The following is a 23739-nucleotide window of genomic DNA, read 5'->3' as shown; positions in this document are numbered from 1 at the left end:
AATCACCTTGTCATTCAAGGTGCCAGAAATAAAAGGTAGTCTTTTGAAATGTATCTCAAGTCTGAGCGAATACAAAAACACCACTCGTCTGTAGGATCTGTGACATAAAAGTTCTTTAAGCTAAAAAAACTGTAAAATGTAAAAAAAATAAAAATAAATGTCAATGCAAAATAGATACCCATACAGTCCATTTTGGGGGAGTGGAGTGTTTTGAACTGTTTATATTACATTCCATAAGGAAAGGTAATTTGTACCCACATCGAACCCCTTCATAAAACAAAATACATCAAATCTTAAATCTTTTGAGGTGCAGCCTATGCTGTCCACTGAGAGGCGTCATTAAATTCCCTGAATCAGGCATGTGTGGAAGCCGTTTTGACTTTCATAATTGTTCCCTGGTTGACTCCCACTCATTTTTCTCCATCTGAAGCACATTCCCTCTATCCCACCCATATATCTGCACTCCTCCTAAACACTCATGAGCCACTGACTTACTTCACTACAGGCAGCCAGACAGCATATTACAGGAGAGCCAGAGCCAACTGAAAGAAAATCTCTAACTGTCTGACCAGCGAATAAATAGTGGACACTAAAGCAATGACACAAGGAACCCAGGCCAATCCCAACCCCCATTGGGATGAAACTAATTGCGTCTGCTGCTGCAAGCTTCTGGTTGTAGCGGAAAACAGCAAGACCGTATTCAAGCTAGTGATGTCCTGAAGTCCTGAAGTCTCAGCTTGTGCTTAGAAGAAGCTGAGCCATTAAAGAGGCTCACTGTAACAAGATTATGAAGAAATGAGAGGCTCATCACATCGCCAATAAACACATCAGTCTGTTTAATATAGCACGGCCATCCAAAAATGTTCCAAAAGGAAAATGAATAAATTTTCTACCAGGTACCTACGGGAGATGCCTCTTTGAAATTCTGATTAAAATTAACAAATGACCTGCTAACATTTGCTTGCATTCTTTGTAGGAATTTATGTGCTGTTCACTTGAGTACCCACCGGCAGTTACCTACCCCTAGTGTGGACTTTAATGAGTTTTCACCTCCGCACAACAGATGCAGCATTATAATCCAGTGAAATGCATTAGTGTACCAATGACTCCCCTGCCTGGCTAAGCTGCTGCACTTCAGAAATGAGCAGTGGGGCTGCACCTGGGAAGTGCTAATGACACGCAGACCACAGAGGCACTGACTGTTTGCCTTTCACAAAACATATTAGTTCTACTCATCTGCTGTTGAATCAGAGGCAAATATATCAAAACATATTTCTGCCAGATTCCCGATCTAAAGCAAATATATCAAAATATAATTCAGTCAGATTTCTAACCTAGCGCTCCTTTTACTAAAGCCAAGGGCTCCTCTTGTATCATGGTTTAAATTTAAATTCAGCCACCACCCTTTGTCTGTCACTATCTGGAGTAAATAATTTGCCAGGACCCTGTTTGAGAAGAAATTGTTGTAGCACTGGAAGTGACACTGCACAAAGAGGTAATTAGTAAAACTGAGGAAAGCACAACAGCGGTAACAGGCAGGCAATGTGGTCATCAGGGATACAAGGGTTATCCAAGGCCATCAAATGCTAAATAAAATGGAAGAGGAACATTGGCCAGCGGAGACTCAATAATGTTAATGGTGAGCCAACGGCAGGCGGTCTTTTCTCTGGACTCCCTACAAAGGGAAGGTATCGACTTTCTCAGACAAAGGTCAAAGCCTGCGATTGGGTCATTATCATTCAGAACACTCCCATAGCTGGACAGCCCTGACGGCCACTAGCCCACATTTTCCAATACCTTGACAGAAAAAAGTTAAGAGGTAGCACAGTTGTGCTTGTGGTCTGCCCTTGAAAGCAAGCCTTCCTGTTTCCAGCAGAAACCCTAACTGTCCTTCAGTTGTATCATTTGCAAAAAAAAAAAAAAAAAAAAAAAAGAGATTGACTGTTTCAAATGAAGACAAAGTTAATGATTAAATTCCAAAAAACTACAAAAATGTTTAGTGAAAACTGTATAAAATTATTGTTAAACATTTACGCAAACAAAACATATGCACCAGTAGAAGGGTTAGAACACAAACCCTAACTCTAAACTAAATGTTATTTATTCATCCAAAAATACATATCTGGGAGTATTGTCATCAGAGGACAATAGTATGCTTTATATGGGCTAAAGAACATCTGGTCTGTATTTCATTTCAGGTAAATATAAAGTTAATTTGTCCCATGCTAACTGTATCCCATGTCAGCTCAAGCCAAAACACAACACCCACCAAAAGCACAAAGCTCTTTAACCTTGACTTGCTGACTGTAGCACTTGAAGCCCACAGATAATTGGCAAGAATCTATTTGTCTCCTCTGAATACAGTGCAAGAGCAGAACTGCAGCAGAGTGAACTTTCCAGAATGTGCCAAATACACAAATATCAAAGAAAGTGTTATGAAGTGCTGAACCCACTGTTCAGCACTTCATAAGTGACACTGTAGTGGCACTGTATTTCAGCTGTTTCATTGTACTCAGCTCCTTCCACCAGAAGCATACAGAAGGAAACACAAAAAGATAATGAAAAGGAAATCTTCATGTTGGCACAAGCAAAGTAGCAAGATCTGCAAAAAACTGCAAAGCCAAATTAATGAAGAGCATCAGAGTATTTGAGGGCACACCCTGAGATACACAAAGAATCCAACAGGAGCTCTGAATGTCTCAACCTACATGTATGCAAGAGAGTGCACCATTATATTCAGCTGCAATACAGAAAATTAACTTTAACAATTACTTATAAATCACCCTGTTTCAAACCAACCTGGAGTTCATTAATTAATCATTAACACGGGGAAAGCGGGCAAGACTTGTGTAAGATAAGAGGCTATCGGCTTTCACAGCATGAACCCTCAGGATTAGAACCCAACTTTTAATTAGTCTAAATCAGGGATGGGCAATGAGGGCCCAGGAGGGCCCTGTTTCTGCATTTCAGAAGAACTTTTTTTAAAATTAGTCCAATCATTTACATGATCTGACATTTTAGATAGGCTACATTCTGTGATTTGAACAGCAGCTGATGAACGTTCTTGTGCTAGTATGCTTGTATTGTAGTGTTTTATTGTGGTCTAATCTGCGAGCATGAATCAGTGTTAGTGTACATGACTTATCAGCCTGGGTAACTGATGGTAGCAGAAGCCTGCATACGAACTTGCCCTACAGGACTGCAGTTGCCCACTCCTGGTCTAAATCGTCCTTCCTGCTTTTCAATTTCCATTCTAAATGGGTAGCTGATCTTTGGCAAAAAAGAATGCAATTTACTTATAATTTCAAAAAATAAACTGTTCTGTTGCGGCCCATATACCTTTCTCTGTGCTCCTCATGCCCCCTTTTGTTCTCCCTGTATTCTCCTTGCTCTTCTCCCCATATGCCCCTGTTTTTGCTCCCCAAGCAGACCTCTACCTATCCCCCACACACCCCTCTCTTTATTTTAAGAGCTGTTCACCACATTGGCACAGAAATAATGAATTCAAACCAAAGGCCGATGGCCAGACAGTTTGTGTTGATGTGTGGCAGTTTTTGAGTCACCAAACTCAGATGATTAAATTATCCTCTGGACCTGCAACGCTGAGCACAAGGACGGCAGACAGGGAGGCACAATTTTCAGACATTAAAGCAAGTAGTGTAAAGCCCTAGCAAATTATACCAAGTGATTTGCTACACTATGAAAAGCTGGGCCAGTTCAAATATTGACCATGCATTTGTTGGTAACTTTGATGTTCTAGATCAAACACAGTAATCCTGTGCTCTCTACATTATCTTTAGCACAGTCTGTCTCATACTGTGCAGCCTGTTTGCACTCTCCCTTCCTCAGCATTCTGATACTAGGCTAGATACACATCGGTGAGTAACAAAATATCCTTTAGACTTTAGTGAAAAGCAAAGGTCTCAACAATCAATACTGTCTGAATCTAAAAAACCTGCATGACTCAAATGTAGGCACCTTCCTCTGTTAACTTTTGCATTGGATTACTAATACAAATGGGAGTTATTCCTACAAATCCCAAGCATTTGTTTTTGATTCCTATGCAAATGACTACCTTTTTAAATTCTCATGGGGTTCCGTACCTCTGGCATTGATGAGGCAGAGAAATAACTGTTGTTTCCATGAAAATCACAAGAAATTAAATATAAAAATGACAAGAATGAAATTTTCAAGGCTTAATTTCTCAGCTCTTCTAAAGTGTATTTCTACTGTAACAGCACAGCAAAAAGTGGTACTTACATTATCACATTGTTCTTCTTGGAAGAAAGCTGATGCGCTTAACAGAAAATGAAGAGATCTTGTCTACGAGTGTCACATACACTTTATTAATTAAAATGGCCCAAGGGACACCAGCAAAAATAACTCAATTACAGGGTTTATGGGTTAGTGGTCTGAAAATAAGATGCTGCCTTGAGGGCAAATGAAGGATTTCAAAAATAATAAGTAAGGGTGTTACGGTGCTTGTTAATACCGCTCAATCTTTCAGAATAGTCAAGCTACAAGCTACAAATGTGCACGAAGCGGTGAAAATAATAGACAGGCCATTGGTTCTTCCTGCAATTTCACTATACAGTGCAGACATTGGAATGGCCTCATTAACACATGCTTTCAGGACATTTAGCTCTGCTCCGGCTGCCAAACTACTAAAGTCAATCAACCATGAACAAAAAAATCTATTCATTAGAGGTAGCACTGTTTAGGCAAATCAGAAACTCACCATGTTAATGAGCCATCTGAAGTTCATGACTATTTCTCCATTTTTTTTCTTTTTAGCTGAGAGTAACTATGAACAACAACAATATCTGTGTCACCATATCCCTGAGGCCTGTCACTGTTATTTGTATACCGGAACAAATAAGATATCATGAAAGATCATTATTTCATTAAAAATAAATTGCTGATTTTAATTGGTTGAGGAAATTCACCTATACATGCTTTGAATACTTCTATAGGGGAAACAAAATCAGACCGGCAGAAAATGCCTAATTATGAATCAGGGCTTCTTCACCATGAATGCATCGAAGAGGTAGGGGTGTCACAGAGACATCAAAGAAAATGAAGAAAGAACACAGAAGGAAATGGAGGACGAGTACACACACTCCCCAAGACACTGCATCTTTTCAGTCCACCAGCTGAGATGTGCAGTCATTATACTGGAACAGTGTACTTCATGGACTGCTGGTGCAGGCAGAGTGCAGGCACCTGACTGGCCAGAGGAGTTGCTTTTACGCAATGAACAGGGAACACCCAGGTGACTGAAACCCTCCCTCCCTGGGTGGTGCCAGTCAGTATGACCACAGTCAGAAATGGACACCAAACCACAGGACAAGCTATATGGTAGACTCCAGTCTTATCAGCATGAGCCACCTGCCAGCCCCCGTTTCTATGGTGAGAATGTCAGAGAGTTTCTGAATAAGCCTAAGCTCATAGCAGCTTGATGAAGCAGATGAAGCCCTCACACAAACAATGGATCTCATTTCACCAGGTGATGAGGTCCCTCCTTCTAATGACCTTTTGCTATTAGCAAAGTGCCATGTACAAAGCTGTTCCCTTGTGCGTGGCTCTGAAAAAAGGTCAAGGTTCTTTGAAATAACCGAGTGGAATAGCAAAGTGATAACTGTACGTGACAGTCAGAGCTATCTCTGTGCTATGCACGTCTTCTCCTCTCCATGATCCATGCTCACCCAAATCAATTTATGATTGGTTTTCTGGCTTTATCATGCATCTGGCCTTTCAGACGTCAAGACCGAGATGGGGCATTTATTTTTCTCGGATCCTAACACATTTCAAATGAATGTTATAGTGTAGATAATGTTTGATCTTAACTCAAAAACTGGACACTGTCTTATCTCACAGTAGCTTGTCCATAGAATCCACCCCCCCTCTCCTACACAGATTGTGATATATCCAAAGGTTACCTGTCCATGTCTTCAGTACAACCTTCTCAAGATACCTGTTTTATTAATGTTTTTACTTGGTATTCCAACACCCACAACAAACAAAAATGAGCAACAACGTAAAGGGGAAGGACCAATACAAACACCCAAAATAATGAAACAGAAAGGAGGAGCGCTGTAAGGAGCAATACACTACACAATACCAATATGTTTGACAACAAAGCGCACAATATCGCAAAGTAGCAAGACTGACCCTGTGCCATCGTGCCATTTATTTCACCAAAAATCAAAATAGCAAGGGAAGCAGATCAAATAATCAAATATTTAAGGTGAATTGTGTCAAAAAAGAAAGAATCCATACATTTAAGGAAGGTTATAATAAAATAATTCAGTTTTCATATTTTCTAACACAAAGAGCCATCCTGCTTGGCTGCAAAATTACAAATGTATACTTAAGTATATGAATCAAGAATCTTCTTTACAAATGACCAATAACCATAAAAGGAAAGAGCAAGCTGTCTTCTGTGAAATGGCAGTAGTTACTCAGGCTTACTGAAGCCCAGCCCCATAGCTCTCCCACATGTTGAAGTCCTTATAAAACATTCATGTTCACAGAAAGTTTTCTAGCTTGAGAATCTTTTTAAATGGACCTCCTTAAAAATTTAAATATCACCTTGAGTCAAAAATATTATTTTAGATTTGTATGAAATTCATCAGTAAGCTCACTAAAAGATTAGTCATGCTAATATAATTCTGTTCACGCTGGGAACACAAGACTGGAAACTGTAAAGGGCTCTGACATCATCTGGGGACAGGCAGATAACAAGGTGTCTGCATGTGAACTATTACCTGCACTTTAGGCTAATCCCAAGTAACAATCCCAAACAACCAATGGACCACATTTGAACTACATATTGGGCAAGGACCCATAGCTGAGCATATAGCACTTCCTGGATGTGTCCTAATAATTATATGGCAGAAATAAGGCATTCTGTGATTTTTGAATCATGATGGTGTTTATTGTGTTGCACAAAACTAGACCATATGGCAAGACTTCAATTTAAATGAGAGGGCACTCAGGTGATTATATTCAATGCACCTGATAAGGAATATATTAGTATATGGTTTATTTACTAGAAATGAAAAAATCCTATAGAATCCCACACAAAATGAAATAATACCCTTCTGGAGACAAGTATCTGAAAGGGAAGAATTTATAATCAAAATTTATCCCTTAAAACTTTACAGACAAAACACTTGGAAAACAAAGCTATTAGATTAGGTTCTGAAAATGATGATATGATTATAGTTGCAATTCTGAATGTATTCTGAAAGGAAGGAACAGTGACCAAAGTGCTTGTGTTTCTTTGATTACCCCTTATTTATATGCAAGCAATCGGTGTACAAAGAGTACATTTGCTGCAATTTAAGATTTTGCATAAAAACAAAATTACAGGGCAGTATAACTTGTCCATGTGTAGTTAAAGCTTTATGCTTAATGGACACTGAGATATACTGAATCCAAATCTTGTTATATTAAAGAGAACATCTAACCAGTGAAGAACAGGCAATTAAGTGAAATGACTGGCTTTTAAAATCAAGGCATAGCAGGGAGGTTTATGTAAATCATTTGTATCTGGCCTATTATAGGGTGAATCACAGACAAATTGGGTGGTATTCAGCTGATTTTTATTTTTTCAATCCCATTGCTTTGTCAAGGCAAAGATATAATCTCTATTTGAACATTTGTTCAATTAGATTGGCATAATACTGTTTATGTACTGAATTCCATATGAATATACACTTCATCCATCTTGTGAGGGCCCAGCATTGAAGAGGGTTGGGCAATTCTATTTGACTGACAAGACTAAGGTTGTCTGGTTAAGACACAGATATACCTGAAAGCAAAATAAAATGTCTTCTATATAACCCAATCACTATGCAAGGTGTTTCTTTTAGTTTATTCCTTAGGGAAAACTCACTTAGATCTGTAGTTCAAAACACAGAATGAGACCCTGGTCTGTTATCTTGGCGGGGGCTTGGACCACACTAAGGTTTATTAAGCCAGTGGAGTGATGACAAACCAGCTGCACACACATCTACAGTAGGGTCAAAGGCCACAGAGAAGAAATGGTGGTTTATCTGCCTGGGCAGAAGGCCCCTGTTGTAAACGCGTGCCTGAATCTAAAAATGCGTAAATACGCCAGGGTGGACATCCAGGTTCTGCTATAGCTCAGCTGCCTGCAGAAAAGCCCTGATACACTCTGCCCTCACATCAAACGCAAGAGTCAGCTCCTTTGCGCTGGCCTACATAGCCTGCGGTGAACTCCAATGGCAGTGTGTTGTTTTTTTTAAATGCCATCCGGCCCCGGTCTGAGCATTTAAAGCATTGTATCTGACTCAGAACATACAGTAACAAGTGTGTAAAATCAGGATCCACGGCTTCAAAGCAAAGTCGTGAAAAAGCAAGGACACAATATTTCCTCTGGAAGAATGCCTTTTGTTTGAAATACCGGACCACATGCAGAAGCCCAAAATTCAAGCAACAGGCTCTTATTCAATGTATAATTCTTTTTTCTGACTGTTTGATTTACAGCTTTGAAAGTAACCTTGATAAACAGCTGTCTCTGCTGGTATCGCTGCATCATTAGAAAGCACAATAACAAACCATGGCCAAGGACCCTGTGGTAACACTGCTCAGTGAGCTTGCCTCAGTACAGCACAAATAGCATCTAACACTCCTGTTTCACTGGATGGAGCACATGCACTCAGGAGTGCACTGCACAGCAATCACCCTAGACAGGTGTCACACGTACCACAGACAGGTGTCTCAGTCTGGTGAAAAACTACAGCGCACACTGGGGGAGGGTCTCTCACATTTTGCAGGATACCATCAACACCCCGCTTCTCCCTTCACTACTTGCCGATTCACCTTTCAGAAGCAAATGTAACCTGTGGTGCTTCATTGGCAGGATGAGCACAGAAAGGGTAATAAGACCAACCTGGGGTCAGTGGGGTCATACACATAGAGACCTAAGATGTTGGTAAGGCGCACTGGGTTTAGATTCAGGATGGGATTGGATGGTGGCAAGTCGGGGTCTTAATGCATGTGGGTGACAAATATCAAAGCAATATTAATGACTTGGATTTGCTGATGGAGGACCAGACAGGATGCATCTGCATCAGTGACAGTTGCCTAAGGTGCGAGCATGACCGAGTCACAGTGTAGCATGCAATGAAGGGAAATTATGGATGAAGCATGTCACTGTCGTTGGTGGCAACCTACGGACACACATCTGAGGAAACACACACAGAGCTACAGCCACAGGTGTATTTTTACAAAGATGGATTAGGCACTGGCTATAAAATCTGTCCTTTTAGTATCAACAGATGGTCTCCCTCCTACACTGATAGATGTTCAAAGGTAAGGATATATACATATATATATATACATATATATCCTTATAATTTTTTTTACAGGAGTATTACATATTGATATGCAATCCATATGCAACCCAGACAACACTACGCCTTTAAAGCCAATAGCCAGTGACAATAAGACCTAGATTTTTGTGCAGGGTTCAAAATCAATGCTTTAGTGGGAGTCACCTAGAGAAAGAAAAGAGGAACAGGGGAAAACCCTTCACAATGAAGGATTGTGGGTCAGGTTTGCCATTTGATAATGGATTGTCACCCCATAAGATGCTGACAGGGATAGCAGCTGGAACTGGGAATGCGGCATACATGCTACATTAATGCCAATGATATATTTGCTACTACTAGTCGCTGGTACGAATCCATGACATTCTTGGGCTTTATATGTTATCTATGACTTGAAAGAGACAAATTGCTATCCTCCAGCCAAGGGAATAAGTTGTGTGTTTAATTATGGATTGGATCTATAGCAATATTTTAGAAAATCAGAAACCAACTGTAGATACTGAGGCTGCATGTGTTTCTGTGCAAAAGACTAACGGTGCTCTGGACTTATTTTAGAATAAACATTCATATTAATCAGCCACCAGTCAGTTGCTTAGCTCAAATGTAATTACTGTCCAACACAATCAGCCACCATAACAATCCTCCCCCTTCCATGTGCATGAGTTTGCCGATTGCTTTGTCTCAGACTGCATTAACTACCAAAACAATGGCAGCCATAGAAAACGAGCAAGAATGCTCTGATGCCCCAAAAACATTTTAGAAATTGAAAAAGGTTTAAACATAGAAGAGTGCTGCCTGGACTTGAAATTCTCAGTATTGAAGTTTCAGCATTCAGGCACTGAATAGTCTTTACTACTGCGAAAATCTTGGGATAGCAAACAGAGTTTAAGAGAGTTGTAGAAAAAGATATTCCAGCACTAACAGCAAATTAATTGTTAAGTCAAACTGAGTATCTAGAAAAACATTTTGGACATGCATCTGTCATTACACAAGAAAACTGTTATACACATAATGTTTTGAAGGAGAGCACACAAGATCCACAAAACATAAGCATTTAAATATTTTCTTATGCTGCAGACTTCACTTAGGAGCTCATTTACTACCAGCATCCAGAGGTAATATTCGATATGTACTTCTTGGCCACAACAATTCGAATAAATAATTATTTTCTTAAAGTATGATTATGATCCAAGGAGACATAAATGAATGTGTACTAATTTGAAAGCATGCCATGTTTTGTGCAATTTCTTTCCCAAGCTTTGTGCTAATGATCTTTACTGCATGTTCCATGCAAAACTGCAAATGATATATATAACCTTACTGCAGCAACAGATTTGGGCATAACATTTTATTTTAATGTCTTCTAAGTCTAAATAGCAAATACTGACAGCTTTATGTCAATATGCTATGGTTCATGGTCACAGTGATATACAGTACGTATATGATAACATGGTTATGTGGTTAATGGCATGGTTAGTATAATTATAATGGTTTCAGAGGAGATGCCATTTAGGTTTCTAGCAAAAATTATAAAATGTCAAAAATCCAATATATTGGATCTAATAAATGTCAACTGCAAAAATTTTCATCATCAGGATATGAAAACCATGTTTTTGTGTTCTTATGAGTCACAGTATTTTTGTATACAGTTCAAAGTTTAAAATGATAACATCTGTTATATTTATAGATCATAACTATTAAACAGCATATTCATATTTTCATGTTACAATATAATATATACATTACTATATATTTATTTACTGTTATAGCACCATTTTGTCATCAAATAAATACTAACAAGAGAGGGCAGCCTTCTCGCATAGCAATCTATAAACCATTTTTTAAAGTTTTTTTAGGATCTACTGGCAGGGCCAACTAATGCCACATAATGACTGAGTTTATTGTTACTGTTACGGTGGATTTAATAGCCATTATGAAAAAAGTCCTGTAACAGCTGGGTATTTACAATATAATAAAATGTTGTGTCACATTTGTGTTTATGTTTGATCCTGGCATAAAATGTCTGCTTGGAAGTCCATTACTTAGCATAATATGCAGTGGCATTAGTCAAAAAAATTATCACACGCAGATACCATATGCTGTAATGTTCTTTTAAGCAGAAAGCTCTCAGCATTCCGCCAACCTCCATTCCTCACTTCAATCAATAGAACAACAATAACATCGTTGATGGTCTTGCAAATATTATGCAAATAAAAGATGAATTAATGAGACATTAATGCTTTGTTCTAGGAGGCTGAAGAGAATACACAAACAATGTTGGAAGTCTGAGAAACAACTGGGAGAGTTAAGTGAATCTCATCATTCTTTCAAATTATTTCTGCAGCTATTATTTATAGCAGTAGTGGTGCATCAGCTACTTGTCAAAGCCCCATCACGGTCTACTTCAGACATAGCTTTAAAAAAAAAGATGTTACAGATGATGTGTGGAATGCTGCAGGGGCATATGGTGGGGGGGGGCGGTTATGATGATTTCAAGGGCCCTGACTGACAGGGGGCCTCAAAAAACTGTGCAGAAATTGTGCATTGATAGGGTGGCCTGGGGTGGTGGGGCCCAATGTGAGATCTTTTCTTGGGGCCCAAAAAATTCCAGGGGGAGCCCCTGAATGCTGCAGCACAATGAGGCCACTTTACCACAAGGGGAGCTCCCTATGCCGCTTTAAACAGAAGAAACATTTCTGGGCGTTACGGTCAACTACAAACCACTTCCACGCTGTGCATGTCAAGCATTGTCAGTCTCAGAATAGGATAAACAAATGCCACAAAGCAGGTCACCGGACAGTATGCCAGGACATAAAAGTGGGGGGTTACAGCTGAGACATTTGCGTGCAGTGACGCACCACACAATACAATTTCAGTCCAGCAGAGACTGCTGTCCATCTCCTCTCACTGTCTAATCCTGCACCCTTACCTCTTCTAGAGCCCATAGTGAGTCCACCAGGGGTCTGATTTTCTTCTGATCATAGAGAGAGATGAGCTTCTGCATCACTGTCTTAACCACATTGGCTCTGCCTTGTTTGAAAAGCAGGTTCAGCAGCGAGAATCCTGCAATGACTTTGTTCTCCTCAAAGAGTTTGATAGGGTTCACCTTCTCCACTTGCCACCACTAAAAGTCAAACAAAAATAGGAGTGAGCATCAGTGAATGTGTGTGAATAGAGACATGCACACAAACGCATGCACACGTGCATCCAGAAACAAGCACACACACACACGCGCGCACACACACACGCGCGCGCGCACACACACACGCGCGCGCGCACACACACGCGCGCGCGCACACACACACATCTAAGCACATATGTGCAAACACCCACACAATGTAACTTTGCCCTCCTCAGAAACTCTGAATGTCACATCCACACGTATCACAACTTAGTGTGTGATTTACCCTCTGAGGCAAGACTAACGTGTAGTGTAATAACCATTTTATTGGAAGGTTTCAGATCTTTGCTATTTTAGAAATACCATAGTTACTAAAAATATTCATGCTGATTAGGATGGTATTATTATATAGAAGAACAGATGGAAGAGATTAGTGTCCTAAAAAGCAAACAACCATACACTTCTCCTGCATGTGCATGATTCTGTGTCCACAAGACACAATGTGCACATACAGCAATCACAGCAGCAGTTCTCATCACATATTCAGCAAAAGTGAAGATAACAGCTCCGGTTACACCGACACATCCAGCAAGGCAAAAGACTCCAACTTCTATCCAGCGAAGTTAAAGGTCAGTAAACAAATATATGGTGTAATTTTACTGCCGATTGTCACGAGCAGAGTAATTAAATGCAAGAGCACAATTCCTTCAGCTCTAATGCAAATTGTATTTTCTCTCATGCAAAAGTATACGTGCTCTCAAATATATCGTCAGGTGAATGTTCCCACTGGTTGCTTCACCAGTTAGAATTTTGCAGTTCTGGCTGGAATCTCCTTCATGAGAGTTGAAGGAACCATGCTCTGTTATTTAATTAATCTGCTCTTGATGTTTGGCAGTGAACACCATATAAATATGACATTATGCCTCTAAGGGCCATTCCAAAGATAGTCTTGCCACTTTCTTGTTCATGGCAGCAAATGATGGGAAAATACACTCACTAAATACACTTACATCAATTCCAAATTTTAATTACGTAGTTAAATTGATTTTCATTGCCAAGTGCATTGGCATTATTCCATGAATTTTGGGTCAACTCTGTTCACTCCCCACCCCCCAACCCCAAGTGATTTGCTTTGTTTGATGTTAAATGCAGCATTGTGTGCAATGTCTTTTTAAATTATGTCTATTTTACGCACCAACTGTCATGCATCAGGTTATCAGAGTAAAATGAGAACTCACTGTGGTAAAATAAAGCTAATGTGTATGTATGCGCACAGATTTTGCAAAGCAATATCACAGCTAAACATACGTAATTAGTAAAGCTGAAGATCCCAGCAGTCATACTCACAGATTTAGCAAAGCTGAAAAAGCTTTTGGTTTCCCCGGTCACCATATTTGATGAACCTGAAAGCACAAGGCAAAATTTTGGTTAGTGGAGCAAGCATTTCGTGGGGAGGTGTACTGTCGTCGGTTCCATTAACAGTAATAACTGTGGACTGTAAAATGACAAGACTTGAGGCTTGTCAGCACCAGTAACTGATTATTTTGCCCAGTTTGACCACAGCAGAGCCTGCATTCGTACATCATTGCTTATTCCTAAAGCTGGTGAATTACTTCTCTCTGCCAATGACCTAACTTTGGAATTGGCACAGAAGTCTGTGCTGTATCATCAGAAACCACAAACCAGGGACACTGCAGCTGGAGCACGTGCACTCCACTCTGATGAACTCACCTGTGAGCTTGTGACTATTTTACGCCTTACATTCCACACAGCACTACAGCAGAGAGCAGGTGTCAATTGCAAAGGAGGTGAAACTCTCACTGATTACAGGTGGTAACCTTTGGGAACCTGGCACACCATTGGAAGGCACTACTTTAGCAGTAGCTCAAGTAAACCTGGTAGATATAAATCCACCCTAAACAGTAAAAGGTTTAGTATTTATTCAAAACAGAGTTTATAAGAGGGGATAAATGTTCTCTATCAGAGTAAAATATACTTGTTCAGTTTATTTAACACTAAATATTTCACTGTGTATCCATGGTGAGATGATTTCAGTTTATCTTGCCACTGCACACACCAGGTCATAGTCAGGTAATGACAGTTATAGGCTCAGACTTGCAACTATAGAGCCTAGCCTACGCACATGATGAGCACTTGTGCAAAGTGAGTCACCTGGTAGGCCCATGACTTAAGTATAATACAGCAGTATGAGTACCTTGTCTGTCACTAAGTTATTTGCGCTGAAAAGTGCTGGCGAAATGCTGGAGTTACAGTTGGAACCAGAAGGCTGTAGGGTTTACTCCTTGGTTTAGGTACTGATGTTATTATACTCTTGAAAAATATATCCAATAGCTTCTGTACATACCCAGATGATTAATTGGATGGTATGCAAGTTATAAAAATGGTGTGGACAAGGGCATATGACAGGTGAACATATAATGTAATATGTTCATGGATGGCCTTTCCCAATCACAACCACTGAAAATGGTTCCCTAGAAGGTTCAAAGGTCAGAAAGGACTCTCCTTCCAATGGTATTTCAATTTCTATATTCATTTGAACTAAACAGCATAAAAGTGAAATCTCTGCCATTTCACATCAAAATAAAATTGAGATTAGGGTGATGCTCCTGCTGGGAGGAACATTAAAGAATTGTCTAATGGCTTCCACGCAACAAAACTGTAGTAATGGATGGCATAAAAAGACACTGAGACATTTGGCAACAAATAATGAATAGCACAGACACTAATATACAAATGAGAGGTTTCACAGGAATTGTCTATATAATTTATGACATGTCTTAAACAACAACAAAAAACTTCCCCCAAAATAAAAAAAGACAAGTATCCCCATCCAAAATACTAAAATATACATATTTTTTTCAACATAAAAAGGAGACGTTGTTTGTTCACTCCTATAAAGACTGTCAATGTTTAAATTATGCCACCTGTTGATTATAATGAGCTTTTATTTCCTGGAACACACAAGCGCCATCTGGCTTAGAGTATTCAAGAGGAGTTGGCTATGCACAAGGGATTTTGGTTGAGAATAGGTGAATGTTCCAATTTGTTGTATATTCACACGTTAAACTGAAACATGTTAAAGCGTTACTTGTTAACCCATATTAATCTTCAATCTTTTTCTTTAGACTTGGAGAGAAGGGAGATTCACAGAGGTAAAGAAGTGAAACGTGTCTTATATATGTGGCAAAACAATACAATCATCCTCACTACTGAAATAAAGCCATGAAGAGTTATTGAATAGTGGTGGGAATGGAGCCAAAAGTCCATTTTGCTTCTATTGTTAGTGTGAACGCGGTATTAAGTCTGTTATGAATGCCGTTTTAAAGCTAGCAGTAGGATATTTCCTCTTCCGGCAGTCTTTGAGGCAAGGTGCGTTCTGACATACACACCGTACAGGATGTAGGTTCCCAGGGGCTTCAGCAAGCTTAGCCCCTTCCCTGTGTTTTCTCCGCACAAGCAGTCCAGCACAATGTCCACTCCTTCTGGGGATATCCTGCAACGTACAGCACATTCAATTAACACACCCAGCCTCCGGAGAGGCTCAAAGCCACATCTGCAGATCTTTATTTAATTAACATCTCTTCATGGATGTGGGGGAGGGAAAAGCTGATGAATATATCGACTCTGTGCCTTACCAACTAATTAGTTTAACCAATGCCATTATTGAGGCACTTGCAGTTGTTTTTTTCAGTAGGGGAGCAGTAATAACAGAGATGAGTCTTAAGTATTTTTGAGGAAAGAACAGAGGCACCTCTTAGAACCAAAGTCCTGGTACAGTTCATTATGATTGGAGGGCCAATATTGGTCTGCTAGGCTCAATGGCTCATGTTGACTTTGTTGCAGTTGCTCAGGCCTATGCTACCAGGTCTGATTTATATTTTAATTTCCTCCAAATCTTGGGTATGGGGTCAGGCCAGGGGGACACTGTTTCCCGCCCAGTAATTCCTATATAGATCTACAGGGATCACCCAATATGGACATAAATGCCCTCCAATTAAAGCCAGCAGTCTACAAATTATGGCCATATACATAGTTTTATTTTAAATCCAATTTGCTGAGTTACAAAGCCAAAACAACAAAAACTGTGTCACTGTCCAAATACTAATGACCTGCACTGTATATTACTAGTGGCAAAGTCTTTTGCGTTGCCACTCAAGAATCCTTGAGTGGCAGTGTATTTTGTACTTTGTACACCTCCTAGAAAATTATTGTTTACACAAGAAAAGGTTAGACATTCAAAACAACCACCAAAAGGTATTTGAGTCTGGCTAAGGTCAACAGCATTCTTATGTCTGCATTTGCAACATCTGAAAAACAACTATTAAAACACTTCTCATGGACATCAGATGATTCAATGTCACTAAACACTCTGTCTGTTTTACTCAGTGGTCTCATCGTTTTCAGGAAAATACAGACTATTACATAAAACCACTATAACATAAAACAATAAAGACAATAGTGAACCAAAATCATGAGTATAAAAAAGTTAATTAAATGGATCATAATGGGTTCTTCATTCAGCTGGCCACAATGCAATAGGCCCGATATTTAATTCTAAACCCATTATTCATAGCAGTCCAATAAATAATAGCCTGTGTCACGAGAGCATGCACAAACTGTAGCCTTTCGTAGTGTATTAATGATGGAAACATAGTTCAGATTTTTAATGGGTAATCTGTGCTCACAAGTGTTGGCTATAGCAAAATCATGTCTGTAATGGAAAATAATGTTTTGTCAGGCTACACCTCTTAAATTTTCAGGTGTGCACCATTTTTGTGTACATTAAATCATATGTCTGTCAAAAAAATCTTGCCACACCAGCAGCGGTGTCCACGGATAGTTGGGCTTACAGTACGGGACACTTGTCATAAGGGGGCTCAATGTATGGATAATGACACTGTTAAACAGATATATCATACCACCCTTGTGACACTTGTCTTAATATCTTATAACCATTATTTTTCATGTCATAACAAATTGCATGAAGCAAATTATAAAGAGCTTCACACAGGGTCATAAAGGCATAACAAGCAGAGTGTTAAATAATATTACCCACTCCACACATTTTTATAAGTTTCTATGCACGTCCGCGTGGAATAAATCAGCTGTTTTTGCGAGCACTTAGCCCATTCTCGCCCGCAGTAGGTTTACTGGTCTCAAGGAACTGCCAGAGTCTCACCCGCACTATTCTCCCTGTCTCAGCAGAGCCGCGCGTTGCTATGGAGACCAGTGCCACGCAGGCCAGAGAAAGTGATCACTAACAACTGCATCTTCTTCAGAGAAACACTGGACTCCATGAGCAGATAAGAATGAGACCGCACCTGCAAAATTACCGCAACCTCTCTCCATTTACCAGCCCGGTTTGTGAACATGCAGGAGTCTAAATCAAAGCCTTTGAAAGGTCTCTTTTAAAAGCCAGCGAACGTGTAAAATGACCTAGCAGACTCAAATCGATGAGATTCAGTCGATGAATGTTAAAACTCTGTGGCAAGACATTTGATAAAACAAGTTGCATAATGATGGAAATCATTCAGTGAAATCTTTCATCTACAATTACAGCAGTTGTATTTTCACAGACAAGAAAGAGGCCAAATTCTAGGCTAATTAATATTGTACATTACACAATGATAAAATTAAGCTGAAAAATCTCAAAATATATTATCTGTGCATTTCATTTTGTATGTTCAGCCTTTTCCATCATAAACATTCAGAGGATATGATGTATCACAGATTTGTCTTTATTGACAAAATGTGTTTGTGTTGCTACAAAGGCAAACAATTACAAATGACTTTTTTTTTTAATACTGATGAGCCGTTAATACATATTTCACAAGCAGTGCATTTTATTAACAGAACTAGAGCACTGTTGAGGTACATTGTTGCAAACCCAGATGCAGAATGGAATCAAGTTCTTACTTTTTCACTTCTTGAACGTAATCGACATTTCTGTCAAAGAGGTGAGTCACAGAGGCTTTGATGGTCTCGTGCTTGAAGGACGATGCTGTGCCGAAGACGGTGATGTTGGGCACAGTGGAGCAGAGTTGAGCAACTGCCTGTCCCTGGAAAACAATACAATCAACACAAGCAGCTTTATCATCACCGAACATGTGCTGTGTGAGAAGATGTGAGCTGACACTGTAATATCACCTTAGAACACACAAGCCCTGTTTTTGCATACTTGATGTATAGCTTGCTATACAGAGTTTAGGTCAGTGCTCTAGTCTGGCATGGGAACAGCACATAATGGCAGCGGAGGGGACCACTGTGAATGAAACTTATTTGTGTGCATCTGTTACAGTACAGTTGTTTCACACCAAAACTACTGTTACACCTCAGGAAGCAAGGACTTTTGATGTGTGTGTGTGTGTGTGTGTGTGCGCGCGCATGTTGCTGTTTTGGCTCTGTACTTCAGCACATTGGACTTAAAATGAAACAATGAATATGAGGTTAAAGTGCAGACCGTCAGCTTTAATTTAAGGGTAATTTTCATCCATATTGTAAATTACCCTTTTTACACATAGTCCCCCCATTTTAGAGGAGCAAAAGTAAAATCTAAAATCTAAAAAAAGTTGTCATATTTAGTACTTGGCTGAAAATCCTTTGCATTCGATGACTGCCTAAAGCCTGTAAATCACAGATAAGACTAGATGCTGGGTACCTTCCCTGGTGATGCTCTACCCATCTTCAGTTTCTGTTTGTTTCTGGGGTGTTTTGCTTTCAGTCTTGTCTTCAGCAAATGAAATGCAAGCTCAGTTGGACTCAGGATGGCTGATTGGCCAGTCAAGAACATTCAACTTGTTTGCCCTGAAAAACTCCTTGGTTGCTTTAGCAATACATTTAGTCATTGTCCTGCTACAAGGTGAAGCACTGTACAATGCGTTTTGAGGCATTTGGTTGGATCTGAGAAGGCTTGTTTCTTGTCACTTCAGAAATCATTATGCTGTTGCCATCAGCAGTCACATCATCTATGAAGACGAATGAGCCAGGCCCAGTAACAGCCATACGTGCCCAGGTCATAACACTACCTCCACCATGTTTCACAGAAGAGGGGGGGTGCTTTGGATCAAGTGCAGTTCCTATCTTTCATCACACTTTTCTCTTTTCATCACTTTGCACTTTGTTAATACTCATCTCATTTGTACATGAATTTGTTCCAAAACTCTAGCTTTTTAATGCACTTTTTACCAAACTCTAACCTGTCCATTCTGTTATATGCATTGTTTCACTTCAAAACCAGATGTGCTGGTGTACAGAGCCAAAACAACAAAACAATGTCCAAATACTTATGCACTGCACTGTATATACTTTACTACTTTGACAAATTGAGTGTTACATTTCCTATGTGAGACAGAGACAGACAGACTTGCCAGCTTGCCAGCGTCTGCTTTGGTCTCAATCAATGTAACAGCATTATGCATAACAGCATCAATTATGTCTACTTAAATTTATAAGGGCTGTCTCCATGATAGTGAGCTGTAAAGATAGTGAGACAGTGAGCAGATACCGGCACTATCTATAGTAACATCAGCAATACAATTTCCTTGCCTTTGCCCTCCTTCATAAACGCCTCACTTTCTTAAAAGGCTGACGTACCACACCCCCTCCTGCCGAGTGGACCAATACAGACATGCCTTCTCTGAGATTGGCGACCTCGAACAGCATCATGTAGGCAGCCACAAAGTTCATGGAGAAGGCGGCTGCTTCTGGAAACGTCATGTCATCAGGGATCTTGTAGACGAAATCCAGAGGCGTGCAGGCAACCTCCGCCCAGGCATTGTAATTCACAAAGGCCATTACCCGATCCCCTATCTGAAACCAGAAGAGCCATTTAGTGCTATTAATTGTGAGGAAAACAGTCCACAGCATTCATGGAATGGTCCGTCCATATTACCATCTTTTTATAGTTATTTGAGTTATCTCTGGGTAAAACAACATATAAATATGTCAGTGTGTGAAAACAGAAAGAAAGAAAATGAATAGATCTGCTCTTTATGAAAGTCAATTCGTGTACATATTCGTGTATGTTCTTTCTGGGAAGACGGAAAAAAAAACTCCCAATCCAATCCCATTCACCACTTGGTGTAAAGTAGCAGCGGAATAGATATAACGGAAATATAATAAAGTATCTATCACAGCAAATATAATGGGTTGAGCAGGTTACAGCTGAGGTAATAAACTAGCTGCAATAGTACAAGTACAAATGAAGGCACAGTGCAGTTTAGAGGGGTAGGGTGATACACCTGGAGCCCCTGGTGGCATTAAAGCATAGGCATGAACCAGTTTAGTAACTAAACAAATAACAACATACAAATACCAACCATAAAAAATGTCAGCTAAAGTACAGTACATCATAACATTAGCTCATAGGCAGTGATACCAGTGATCACCGCTAGCTAATTTTACTGAATCCTTTAATCAGCTGAAAGCTAATTCATACGTATTATCGGTCACGTGTCATTTTGGGCCACCAAATAAAATAGCTAAGTGTTCACTAGCTAGCCAGCCACATATCATATGTTTGCTTGACTACGATTAGAAAAATCTAATTTCATGTCTAATTTCAATCTAATTTCAAAACAATGTTTTCTTTAAACTGGCACTGTTACATTTGTCCAATAATAACATACCTCAACTCAAAATTAACAGCATGTCTTGTTCAGCAGCCATAGCAAATTCCATATGTTTGCAGTCCGGCTACTGTCAGTTTTCTATTTCTCAGAAACTGCACTGTCTGCAATGCATGATGCCACTTCATCTACTTGGTCCAGTTTATCTGTAAGGCCCAGCCTACACTCACAGTGAGAGCCTTTACCAACTGAGCCAAATGGGAGCCCCTTATCCAGAATGATTTAAATGTTCTCTGTTCAAGTTAAAAACAGCACAGAATTCCTTCTGCCACCAACCTACCACCATGTGACAATGCCATTAATAAGAGGCCAGTCCCTTGCTCTCGCTGTGACAGGCCGAGTAAAGGTTGTGTATGACTGATGGAGATGACGCTGCTTTCTAATGTCTGAGACAAATGAATCACCGCTGTTTGGCCTGTGGCCTCCTTTACTGTGGGATTCTGAGTTTCCCTCATCAATCTCCAGGACCTACGCAAGAGCGAGTGAACAGGGAGGAGCACTCAGCTAATGACTCCTCTTTGCGATGGCAAGTTACAAGTCTTATCCACCCAGCAGTGATCGGAGTGAGGTGAGGAATTGAAATCAAAAACCTGTGGATCAGCCATGACTGTAGAAAGGGTGTTCCATTACAGGACAGAGCAATTTGTTTGATTTGATTCAATGTCCACTTCTATATTCTTTCCCTGCCAAAAAACACCTTTGGGCAAAGGTTCTCAAATATGGTCGTAGCCTTGCGTACATATAGGGTCTTGTCACAGCCAAAATATTTTCCTTAAACTTACTACGCAATGCAGATTTGGCCCATTGGCATTTGAACTCCAAAAATGAGTTAATTTCAGTAGACAGGTGTCCAAACCCCACAGCACCATTTAATCAAGTAAAAAATGTAACCTCTTTCTTAAGGAATCATCAGCCCTTTAGCACATTACATGAAATCATTAGTTGATCTGATTAATATAAGGTCCTTGAATATGAATCTGGAACATTTATGGCATGCATAGCTATGTTCCTGGAAATATTTCAGCCTTACGAGCCAAGCTTCCTGACTGATTCATCTGCCTCAATCACCAGTGGTAAACTGGGTGTTTGGACTGTAACGTCAAACCAAGAATAAAATATTGAGGCTTAAAATCAATGCTTGAAAGTATTGATGCCATGAAGCATTTCCATGTACAGAAAAAGAGAGAAGTACACAGTTAAAATGTTCCCAGTGGCAACAAGGTTTTAAAACAAAAAATAAAACAAAAATTTAGAACATGCTTACACTGTACAATGGTATGCTAAATAACATTTTCCGGTTATAATCTAGTACCAGAAGTCGCGAGAGTACATGGCCACACCATTAGAATTTAAAAAGGTTAATGAAGCATAGGCAGTTTGAGAAAAATAGTTCTTCTTAATATGTTTTCATCTCATGATGTTCAGGTTGCAGACCCTTTCATCAATTAGCTAAATACTACTTATTCACGGCTTGTTATCCACTCTAGATCAAATCATATGGTCTACTGGCTGATGAAGCACCAAAGTCACCTCGGCTTTTCAAACATCCTCCTTTAAAATTAAAATAAAATAACTATTTTCACGAAACTGCAAATGAAATGACTGCATTTCAAACCCTGCTCACGGTCTTGTAGAAAAAACTAAAAGCTCAATCCAAGAAGAAATGTCATATTTCAGATGATAATATGGTTATTTTCTTAGGGCATTATAATCATTTAGTGTTAACTAGAACTGTTAAAAATCCATCACGTGTAATGAATTATTTACTAAATTGATTTCAGATGTAAACTCCTTGGTATACACAAATAAGCTGGACTTGGAGCACTGCTTCCATATGTCCATTGTACAAGATTGCTCAGACCAAAGCAGCTGAATTTCACTGACCTCAAATCCTTTTGTGTTTTCTCCCATTGCTTCCACTATTCCAGCGCATTCAAACCCAGGGACAAGTGGAGTCTTTGGCGGATTATCAATATTCCCTTGCCGTACCATCAGGTCTAGAAAGTTCAAGCCACTGCAAGCAAAAAATATATATATTTTATTTTTAACGTACCATGATACAGATTCTCTAAACAGTGACTACCATATGGAAAACTTTTCATGAACATCTCAATGTATACCATTACCATTGAAATTAATGAATTCACCATGGTGTTCAAAATTTGTGCTACAGTACAATATTATAAACTGTAAGTTACATGTAAAATATTGAGCATATCAGCAACTGACATAACTGATAACTCCTGGAAAGATGGGTTGATACAATAAACAGCACAATTCTAAGTCAGTTGCATTAGTCGTGTGTGCTCTCCACTCATTATGTCATTCACATTATAACAATGGTGCAGTACAGACTGCTGATAGCCAATCGGGAGATTATGCATTCCTGTAAGAAGATACATTTCTCAAGGACGCTTTCATTGACAATGAAAATGTGATATAAAATGTGAACATGCAGAGACTCTCTCTTTAGTAAAGAAATAGTCCACCAACCACTCCGGCCTTTCATTTTCAAGAAAGATAGATAGATAGAGCTTTATTGTCATTGTTCAAGACAACAAAATTACAGAACCCTCTTAGTGCACAGCACTTATAACAAGACAAGAAGTTT

General features: G+C 39.5%; 1 protein-coding gene and 1 long non-coding RNA gene across 3 annotated transcripts in view; one reads left to right on the top strand and one right to left on the bottom strand.

The window, feature by feature from the left end:
* LOC118227917 (synaptic vesicle membrane protein VAT-1 homolog-like) overlaps positions 1 to 23739 on the bottom strand; it is a 38282-nt gene that overhangs the window by 10888 nt on the left and 3655 nt on the right. For both annotated transcript variants that reach the window (XM_035418977.1, XM_035418978.1), the window contains exons 2-7: positions 23013 to 23142; positions 20095 to 20310; positions 18418 to 18560; positions 15891 to 15994; positions 13828 to 13883; positions 12289 to 12483 (exon numbers count right to left, since the gene is read on the bottom strand). In XM_035418977.1, coding sequence (XP_035274868.1) covers positions 12289 to 12483; positions 13828 to 13883; positions 15891 to 15994; positions 18418 to 18560; positions 20095 to 20310; positions 23013 to 23142 — 844 coding nt within the window. The remainder of the gene's footprint in view (positions 1 to 12288; positions 12484 to 13827; positions 13884 to 15890; positions 15995 to 18417; positions 18561 to 20094; positions 20311 to 23012; positions 23143 to 23739) is intronic.
* LOC118227919 lies at positions 12632 to 23175 on the top strand. The gene is made up of 3 exons (XR_004765380.1): positions 12632 to 13109; positions 21594 to 21696; positions 23057 to 23175. It is a non-coding gene; the product is annotated as an uncharacterized LOC118227919 (long non-coding RNA).

This window comes from Anguilla anguilla, chromosome 5, assembly GCF_013347855.1.
Source record: "Anguilla anguilla isolate fAngAng1 chromosome 5, fAngAng1.pri, whole genome shotgun sequence".
NCBI classification, from domain to species: domain Eukaryota; kingdom Metazoa; phylum Chordata; class Actinopteri; order Anguilliformes; family Anguillidae; genus Anguilla; species Anguilla anguilla.
This window is presented reverse-complemented; position numbering and strand designations above follow the sequence as displayed.